This window comes from Orycteropus afer, unplaced genomic scaffold (assembly GCF_000298275.1).
Source record: "Orycteropus afer afer isolate SDZICR_OR568_19922 unplaced genomic scaffold, OryAfe1.0 scaffold00020, whole genome shotgun sequence".
Classification (NCBI taxonomy): Eukaryota; Metazoa; Chordata; class Mammalia; order Tubulidentata; family Orycteropodidae; genus Orycteropus; species Orycteropus afer.
Genome location: NW_006921607.1, coordinates 2,976,784 through 2,987,403, shown reverse-complemented (window position 1 = coordinate 2,987,403; position 10,620 = coordinate 2,976,784). Strand labels below are relative to the sequence as shown.

The window sequence follows — 10,620 nt, the reverse complement described above, 5'->3', positions numbered from 1 at the left end:
GATTTTCTACTTCAGGTTCTGCCAAGATATTTCTTTGACCCACGTTGGACTTGTCCAAATCCGTTCCCCATAAGACACTTAGAGAAAAGCATGGCATCATATCCTCAACCTGATGATCCAGGAAGTAGTTAGTCTTTAAGAAATCATAAAAGTGAGCAATGTGAGTGGCTTTCTTACACCTGCCTCCCCCCCTTCCAGCTGGTCTTGCATAAGCGTGATGACCTTCCATTGGGTGACAAGCATGTCGTAAATGAAACGTTTACAGGCACTACAGGAATGACCTGGTGCCTCGCCCACCTCATTAGAATTCTAATTGGGGTGTGTAGGAGAGGCTTCTATAAATGGTAAGGCAATCCCGGGCAGCCTGTCTCCCCACACACTGTGCCATCCCCAGCCGAGCTCGGAAGAGGCAAAGGAAGGCGCAACATGACTGGTGAGTGCGAGGCGTCTTCTCCCTGAACCCTAGTTGGGAGCCCTGCTTCCTCTGGGTCAGCCTGGGGAGTCAGAGTGTCACCAGGACAGCTTCCCTGGAGCTACTGGAGCTAGATTTAGGGTTGTACGGTTCTATTCAGTGGTGGCCCGTTCTCAGTAGCTGCCCAATGTGTCTAGCACATTCCCAGGAGTGGAAGAGGATCTGTTCTCCGTGGGGTGGAACATGTTTGGAATGTATTCTTGAGTAACAGGTAGGATGTTAAAAGCAGTGCGAGGTCACATCCCCGTACACAGACAGACAAGCTTGACCCTGTTGTTGTTGTTTTTTAAACACACTGGTCTTTACTCGTAAAGTCATGCCAGCTTCCCATGGCTTTCAATGTCTTTGCCCAGCCGTCGGCAATAGGCAAAGAAAAGCACATTTCAGAGCTGTAAGGGCATGAGGGAGGGAGAGAGTGGCAGCGTATAAGTAGCTTTAAAAGAAACCATCAGCACCACAGGAATGCTCCTACGTAAACCACACATCCGGAAGCCCCAGGAGGCTCATTGGAAAGTGACTTGAGCTGAAGCCTGCCAGTAGCAGGAGGAGCAGGTGTGGCCCAAGACTGTCATGGTCCCTGCAAGCAGTGCCAGGTCAGGGAGATGAAAAGAACAAGAAATGCAGATTTTTTAGCTCTGCAGTTACTGTCGAGGTTCCAGCTCTTGTTAGACTGCACTTCTGCTAAGCAGTGAGCTAATTATTGCCTGTCATGGATAAGCATAGCCCTAGTGGGTTGACAGCAACACCAAACCCAAACAAGGATGAGTCAAATCTGTAAAATATCGTGAACGGCGGTCTGGACCACAGGAAGGCTAGCAAAGAAATCACTGGGCAAGATTCAAAAGGCAAGTGCTGGCTACTCTGAAAATCACAGAGGGGTTGGGATGGGGGCTGCCTCCCCTGGCCCACATTTCCTCCTGAAGAAAAATGCATCATTGCTGGCTTGCTTAGTAGAGAAGCTCTGGATCCTGTAGACTTTAGCAAGAAGGGATGCTAGCTTTCATCCAGGCCATCTTCCTGTCCCCACTGCCCAGCAAGGGGTGGAGACTTTTCAGGGTCACCTAGCAAGTAGGTAGGAGGATCCAGACTAGGTCCCGGCAGTAGCCCCTCCACTGTGTCCTGCCACCAGAGCTGAGTTCATACATGGGTGCCTGTGACATCTGGAACAAAGATGAGCAGTCCTGGACCAGGTTTCTCACTTGAACTCTGTTACCAACAACTTACTAGACAAGCTGTGGTCACTGCCAGAATCCTCCAGTTCCCATTTGCAAGGTTGTTGTTGTTGTTGTTGTTAGTGCCGTTGAGTCGGCCCCAACTCATAGCGACCCCTCCTTGGGTTTCCGAGGCAGTATCACTACGGAAGTAGGATTGCCCAACCTTCCTTCCGAGGAGTGGCTGGTGGGTTTGAACCGCCAGCCTTCTGGTTAGCAGTCAAGTGCTTTAGCCACTATGCTACCAGAGCTCCTATTTGCAAGGTTAGGGGCTTGAAATACGCAAATTTTTAGACTCCTTCCAGATGCAGACAGCAGGTGGCCCCAGAATGTACTCATCCCCACAGTGAACAGGGCAGAGGTGGGGAGGTAAGGTGGCACCCACCTTACTCCACAAAACCCACATGCATAGCCAGCCTATTATGAGATCTGCTCACATTAAGGGGGTCACAGCAGTCCAGGGAGCCTGTGATTCAGGGAGATCACGAACTCTTAGATCTCAACACTGAAACCAGACATGTTCTAAGATCATAACACAATGTGGACAATGGTTGGTTGGGGAAAAATCAATTTTAAAAACAGGCAGAGAGAACAGTGGGAATTGTGACCACAGGGAGGAAATGGGAAGAGAGTTGTTACATTGTGGGAACTGCAGTCATTGTCATGAAACAAAACGTGTATGAACAGTTGACTGGAAAACCAATTTGCTCTATAAACTTTCACTCAAATCACAATAAATAGATTGAGATAGGAAAAAAAGCAAACACATGGGAATTGAATTTGCACTAAGTTCTCAATTTTTTTTTTTTTTTTTTTTAAAAAAAAAGGGAGGGCGGCAGGTGAACGCGTTCATTTCCTTATATTTGTCACGCATGCAGCTCCTAGCTCAGCTCCTAGTCATGCAGCCAGTAAGTTCTCAGTTAGTGTTTCCTGATGGAATGATTTACCTGTTGGACACCTAAGTGGAGGGGCCCGTGCTAGATGCACTGAAGAACCTTGGGATCAGTAAGATGCAGGCTATGCAGTAGGCCAGGTGGACTATGATTAGGCTGCATGACGAACACAAACCGAGTACTAGGGGAACCAGAAGGAAGAGGTGATCAGTCTTGGTTGGGGTTGGACAAGGAAGACCCTGAGAATAGATGGCATTTGGTTATGGAAGATGGGTTGGACTTGGTCAGGAATAGTTTGTGTGTGTGTGTGTGTGTGTGTGAGAGAGAGAGAGAGAGAGAGAGAGAGAGAGTGGGAAAGAGAGAGTGTGAGAGAGACAGACAGAGATAGTGTTCTGGGCAGAAGGACCAGGAAAATAAATGAGTAATTAGGCAGGTGTGATCCAGGGAACTATCAGAAGCACTTTACTGGTTGAAAAAAGTATAAGTTTACAGCTGATTTAAGAGGACTCTGTCCTCTGGTTCCTGTAGAGTCAGTTATTCTGCTCCTTGGTGGGGTGGGTAGCTTGGCCATGGATAGAACAATGGTGGGAAGCCAAATGGCGAGGCATCCTCTGCCTGCTGCCTATTGAGGCTGGAGCCCCAGAGCTCAGCTCATTGGGCTTGGATGTAGATTGTGAACACAGATGTCAGACCTTGAGTGGAGGGAAAGCAACCCTAAATCCACTGGGCATCCGTGGACTAGCAGCAGAGTTCTTAGGCAGAGACCTCTGCTTGGGAAAAGCCAGAGCCTCCATCCAGTTGTGGCAATGCGCTTTTCTTGCCAGCTACTTTGCTGGCACAGCACTGGCCTAAGCTTCAAGACCTTACCTTCTGTGGATGTCATTTCCCCAATTTCTAAACGACCTGTGACATTCTGGACCTGTGGGTTTGTCATAAAACATTTTTTTTTCCCCTGGAGCTGGGACACTGGTGGCTCTTTCTGCTGTGGAAGCCATCAGGAATTGCTCCTAGGTTCCTGCCTCTTCCTTTTTGTAAATCTTTGAGGAGCTTCCCGGCCTCTCTATGGGCTGGGTAATAGCTTCTTGTTCCAGCCACCTGGACTGGAGCATCATCAACGCTCTCTCTGAAAAGCAGACCACTCCTCTGGGTCAGAGGCTTGTGGCTCTGCGCGGTGTTTGGAATGAGGAGATACACTCTCCTCTCTTCTGCAGCCCCATCCACATTCTTTCATCTGGGACAGAAGCCAGAACCTGTCCATCAGAGACATTGGCCAGCAGTTTCATCCCACCTGGAACAAGAGATGTCCCTGTTTCAATTTTTGTTACTGTTGGATTATATGCAGAGGTAGGATAGCAGAAGGGTTAAGAGTGCAAGTCCGGATTGCATCTCAGCTCTGTCCTTTACTATCGGAGTGATCTTGGGCCAGTTATTGAACCTGTGTGTCTCTATTTCCTCATGTCTACCATGGAGTTACTGGTGGTATTTATCTCATAAACCAAACCAGTTGCTGTTGAGTCAACTCTGACTCATAGCGACTCCATGTGTGTCAGAGTAGTACGTGCTTCATGGGGTGTCAGTGGCTGATTTTTCAGAAGTAGTTCACCAGGCATTTTTTTCCTGAGGCACCTTTGGGTGGACTCCAAACTTCAGCTAGCAGCTGAGTGCATTAACTGCATCCAACTCATTGGTGCTCCATAACCCTAAACCAACCAACCAGCTGCTGTCAATTCCAACTCGTGGCAACACCATTTGCTGCTGAGTAGAACTGTCCTCCAGAGGGTTTCATGGCTTTGACCTCTCAGAAGCAGATCTCCAGGCCTTTCTTCTGAGGCACCTCTGGGCGGGTTTGATTAATAGCTGAGCGCTTAACTGTTTGCACCCCCAGGGACTCCTTCAATAAACCAAGCTTATTATTACCCTGGAACTTCGTTCATGAGCTTTTGGGGTCCTAAGAAGAATCCAATGAGATTAAGTCCATTTTCTAATGAAGACTCATTCTTGGGGGGACCTCTCCCATTACTAAGAGCCTCCCCAGGACAAGCACCCCTCACCCTGCCAACCACACACATGTATTTCCAGGCTCCTATTTCTGTATTTGGGAGCTCTGGTAGCATAGTGCCTAAGGCACTTGACTGCTAACCAGAAGGCTGGTGGTTCAAACCCACCAGCCACTCCTCAGAAAGAAGATGGGGCAATCTACTTTCGTAGTGATACTGCCTCGGAAACCCAACGAGGGGTCGCTATGAGTCAGGCCTGACTCAACGGCACATTAACAACAACAACAACAATTTCTGTATTTGTGGGCTCTTCTTGTTCGCCTCCAATAATTTCTTGGTTTTCCTCCATCCCACCGTGCTGTCCTCCCGAGGGAGGGATTGTGTTCCTCTTGAGGGTGTGCCCAAGTTAGGAAATTCTTTTCCATCCCTTAGGAGTGGAGGGAACATGGCACCAGGGGCTTTCGTAAGGCTGAGAGATGGGTTCAGAGCAGTCTGAATTTCTTTCCCTTAGCCTCAGCTTCCTCCCTGGCCTCCCTTGGGTTAAGATAATTAATGGAAAAAGTCTTTGATAAGTGTGAAGTGACATACAGATCTGAAGTTGTGATTCTCAGTTCTGGCTACACGTTAGAATCATCAAGAGAGCTTTTAAAAAATGCCAATGCTATCCTTTACTCAAGACTCTAATTGCATTGGTTTGGGATGGGACCCAGACTAGTATTAACACTCTCCACGTGACTTTTATGTGCAGCTGGAGTTCAGAGCTGACTCCAGCTAAGAGATCCTAAGCTCTCTCTTTGGAAGTGAAGTAGGCTGAGGAGTCCCTCCTTCCTCTTCTCTCAGCCTGGTCTTAAAACGTTTAGGCAGGAAGTTGGCTGTGGGTGGTGCCTTCTCTCTGGCAGCCCCCAGGAACTGTGTCCAAATCCTTGCCACAACAACCACTATGGGTAGCTGCAGGACGGCAGGAGTTATATGTGGTCAGGCAAAACTGGCTTCTATCTGGCCTTGGGTCTAGGCTGTGATAGTGAGCAAGTGACTTCACCTAGCTTACAAATCTCTTGTGTGTACAATGGCGCTGACAATATTTTCCTTATTGGGATTCTGTGACTATTAAGGGAGCTCTGGTGGCATAGTGCCAAAGGTATTTTGACTCCTAACCAGAAGGCTGGTGGTTCCAACCCACCAGCCACTCCTTGCAAGGAAAACTGGGCGATCTGCTTCCATAGAAATACACCTCAGAAACCCAAGCAGGGTTGCTATTAAAGGACATAAAGCCTAAAGCTTAGCACATAAGTAGTAGCCCACAAAAACGCCCTACCCTTTCTCTACTCTTGGCTTGCTTTTATCATTATATGTGGTATCCCAAGATGTTTGTTTTGCTCTGTTATACGTAAGGCTGCTGTGAGTTGACAGCAGCAGTGGTGGTGGCAGGGCCAATGTTGCAGAGGGAAGGGCCGCCAAGGCAGTGGTGCCACTAGGATTGGTGTCACCCATCACCCAGTGTGGTAACTTGTTATCACCACCTCCCCACCCACTCCACCCCTGCCGGTCATGGTTTAGGGTGGTGGACCACAGCAGCTGGGAGGGGTGGAGCCACACCATTTTGGGCTTGGCCCTGGGGAGTGGGGCACTCTGCCCGAGGTATGGCCAGCCGGCTAGCCAGCCCTGCCCAGGGGGTAGGGGTGTGTGTGTGACACCGTGAGTTACTGCACTGGGTGACATCAACCCCAGTGATGTCACTGACCTGAGACCTGGGTCCTGGGCTTCTGAGCACTGCTTCTAAACTGCTCTGTGACTTCACACAGATTGCTTCCCCTTTCTGGGCCTGTTTTCTTACCTGTCATATGGGAATATTGGATTATGTCACTGCTTTTCAAACTGTCAGCTGTTGCCCACTAGCAGGTTATGAAATTAAGTTAATGGGTTGTTTAACCAGCAGTATAAAATAAAATGAAATAAAAGAGAAAATATCAGAGTACATTATGCCTACCAAGGGGCAGTATTGTTCTGTGTAACTTCGTGTCAGTTACGGATCCATGTGTGTTGACATTTTGTAAAATGTTTTCCTTAATGTGGTCTCCATGGGGTGGGTGACAACTTGAAGGCCACTTGGTTGGATGATTTTTAGCATTTCTATTCTCACCGCCATCGAGTCAATTTCGACTCATAGTAACCCCTCCTTGGGTTTCTCAGGTGGTATCTCTACGGAAATAGATTGCCCAGCCTTCCTTCCAAGGAGTGGCTGTGCTAATTAATTCTAAAAGCCTGTGAGAAAAAAAAAAAAAAAAAAAAAATCTATGTCTAGAGAAAGGAAGTGGGGAGAAGGAGCTGGAAAATGGGAGAAGTCCAGCCACTGGGGCATGAGTCATGATGGGCCACCTGCCAGCTCCCCTATGATGTCTTCTTCTCAGGAATAGGAGGTGAAAACCCCTGTCTCACACCCAGCACAAGACACACTCACCCGTCTGCTGTGGATGTCTTGATTGCGAAACTGGGCTGATAAGGATTGACATGGTTAACAAGGAACTCCCCTTTCTCACGGCCAGAGGCTGTTCTGTGCTTCTCATGTCAGCCTTGTCAAAGATGTTGTTGTTATGTGCTGTTGAGTCCAGACTCATAGCGACCCCTCCTTGGGTTTCCGAGGTGGTATCACTATGGAAGTAGATTGACCAAACTTCCTTCTGAGGAGTGGCTGGTGGGCTTGAACAGCCAGTCTTCTGGTTAGCAGTCAAGTGCCTTAGGCACTATGCTACCAGAGCTCTTTGACAAAGATAGACACAGAATAAGTATGGACGAGAGATTAACATTACCAGGCATACAGCCTTAGGTTTGGCTCTGAATGACAGTGAAACCCCAGGTAACAATGGCTTAGAGAAAAAACAAGATAGAAGATTATTTTTTCCTTCCATAAGAGGTCTGGAGGTTGGCAATTCTTGGTAAAGTAGCTACACAATCTTCAGGGCCCCGGCTGTGTACCTTCCCACTCGGCCATCCTATCATAGGGCCCTGCATTCCTGAAACAGCTGTGAGACCTCTTGCCTGTCATACCCACACTCTGGGCACCGGGGCAGAGGAAGAGGAGGAAAGCTGGCAAAGGGCATTTGTCATCTGTTTTTTTTTTTCCAAACTGTAATTTGGGTAAAAGTTTACAGAGCAAGTTCATTTTCTATACAGCCGTTCATACACATTTTGTTTCATGACATTGATTGTAATTCCCATAATGTAACTGCTCTCTTCCCACTTCCTCACTGTGGTTACCTTTTCCCTGTGTCCTTCTTTCATATGCATTCCTGCTCTCTGAGCTATCTCCCTGTGCAAACACCCTATCTGTTTTTAAAAAGAGATTTTCTCAAAAGAATTGAAGAGGTATTCAAATACATACTTGTGCACAAATGGTCATAGCAGCACTAGTGCACAACAGCCGTAAAGTAAAAACAACCCAAGTGTCCATCAGGAGATGATTGCATAAACACAATGTAGTATGTATGTATAATTGAAATTAATCCATCATAAAAAGAATGAAGTCTTGATACATGCTACAACATGGATGGACCCCCAAAGCATTATTCTGAGTAACAAAAGTGAACCACAAAAAGCCACATATTGTGTGATTCCATTTATATGAAATATCCAGAATAGGCAATGTTGTAGAGACAGAAAGGAGATTAGTGGTTACCAGAGGCTAGGGAAAGGGGAAGTGGGGAGTGACGGCTAACCGGTAGAGGTTCTTTTAGAACTAGATAGAAATGATGGTTGTACAACATTGTGTTTGTATCAAATGCCACCACAATGTACACTTGAAAAATGGTTACCTATGCCATGTGAATTTCACCTCAATTAAAGAAAGAGAGAGTTTTCTTGGAAACTAATATATACAATTTCTGCCTACAAGTCATTGGCCAGAACTCTTCATGTGACCACCCAGCTGCAGGAAAGCCTGGAAAATCTAGTGCTTATTAATGTGGGGGCTGGGTTATGACCAAGGTGAAGGAGTGATTGAATATTGGGCACATTAGGCAGTCTCTGTCACTCCAGAGTGGGGAACTACACATGGTCACACTGATATCCCCAGGCAACAAAGATGAGAAATTGCACAGAATGTTGGGCAATCTACTTCCATAGTGATACCGCCTTGGAAACCCAAGGAGGGGTCGCTGTGAGTAGGATCTCACTTGATGGCAGTGAGTTTAGAGGCAGTACAGGTAAAGTAGTTACTCTGGCAGGCAGTTGTGAGAAGAGCACTGGGATGAGAGTCCAGAGACGTCCCACTGGAGGCGAACCATTTAACCTCTCTGGGCCTCCATGTCCTCACATCTGTACTAAGGGTTAGGGGAGTACATGATCCATCTCTAAGGCTCCTTTCACTCTGTGTTTTTCAAGTATGTAAGTTGATGAGTCAATTGTTGGGGTCAAACAACCCTCCCTTCACTCTTCCCCTCACCCAGGCTGAGGCTCATAAATATCCAAGAAGCCCATAAACTCAGAGGCAGCCCTAGATGGTTGTGTGTTGTCTTCCTTTTTCTGTTCCAGAACACCCTGTGGCAGAGAGGGCTGTGGTGAGTGCTTTGTCAAGGGCATGGATGGGCAAACACAGACAGGGTCACTGGATCCTTGATCTTTGGGGGGCAGAGCCAATCCTGGGGTTCGATGTGGGGCAGTGACTGAAGGAAGTAGAGAGAAGAGTGTCAGAAACCACACCCAAAGCTTCACATACATGCTTTCAACCATGGATGCCTTCCCATGGAAGCCATTCCCTTCTGTCCACACCCTTTGGAAGCTCATTTTCCCTTCTCAGGTGCTCACTCTCTCCTGTTTGTCAGGATATAAATGCCAGCATGGAGGGTAATGCATGGCGAGACCCTAACCTCCTAGGGCACCATCTGTACTAACCGGTATGGGACCCTTCCAGGGGAGAACTGAGGACCATGGTGACAGGGTAGGGACATTTGGGGTCACTGAGACCTGGCTTCAGTAAATCCTGACTCTGCCAATTCTTAGATATCTGACCTCAGATAAGATACTTTGTCTCTCTGAGGCTCAGTTTCCAGTTTTTGTAAGGATTGTGCTGATGTTCTATGTCTACGCCTCTGTCTATGTAGGCTCCCTTGGGTGTCAGAAATGATTAAACTCTCAGCTACGAGCTGAAAGGTTGGTTGTTCGAACTCACCCAGAGGCACTTCGGAGGACAGGCCTGGAGATGTGCTTCTGAAAGGTCAACTTGAAAACCCTATGGAGCAGTTGTACTCTGCACACATGGGGTCACCATGAGTCAGACTCGACTTGATGGCAAGCAACATGGCAACCCACAAAAATATCTGTATCATTGTATACTGTTAACTGTAGGTGATACACAGTAGTCTGGAGAAACATATGAATTTCCCTTTTCCTCATCCCTCTATAAAAAAACCAAACTCACTTTGGTCAAGTCTATTTCGAGTCATAGCAACCCCTCCTTGGGTTTCCAAGGCGGTATCTTACGGAAGTAGATTACCCAGTCTTGCAAGGAGTGACTCATAGGTTTGAACCGACAGCCTTCTGGTTAGCAATCAAATGCCTTAGGCATTATGCCACCAGAGATCCCTCTAGTTCAGAAAAATCTTGCATACCTCATCCCACTCCTAATGGGGAGTAAGGTTCCTTTGGGCTTGAGAGCCCTCTGGGCTGGATTCCTCTAGTCAGGAATTGTGTGACCTTGACCAAGTTACTTGGTTTCTCTGTACCTTGGTTTCCTTGTCTGTAAAACAAGAATATTAAATGTGCCCACTTCACAGGGTTGTGGTGAGGATTAAATGAGCTGGTACATGTAAAATACTCTGAACAATGACTAGTACATCATAGATACTCAACAAGCTTTAGCCAGTATTATGATGATGATCATCACCCCCAACCTAGCTAGTGGGGACATGCAAAGTGCCCCTCTGTCTCTATGGTAGTTTGGTTTGTGTGTCAACTTGGCGGGGCCTGGTTGAGTGGCTGGGCAGGTGGTGGTAGTTAATCCCCATGAGGAGACTGGCAAGCAACTCCATGGTGGGATCTACCACAAGCAACTG

At 47.4% G+C, this 10,620-nt stretch overlaps 1 protein-coding gene across 1 annotated transcript in view; it reads left to right on the top strand.

The window, feature by feature from the left end:
* Nucleotides 1-426: 426 nt before the first annotated feature.
* Nucleotides 427-10,620, top strand: part of TGM3 (transglutaminase 3) — a 63,309-nt gene continuing 53,115 nt past the window's right edge. The window contains exon 1 of the mRNA XM_007934691.1: nt 427-433. Within this exon, the coding sequence (XP_007932882.1) occupies nt 427-433 (7 nt within the window). The remainder of the gene's footprint in view (nt 434-10,620) is intronic.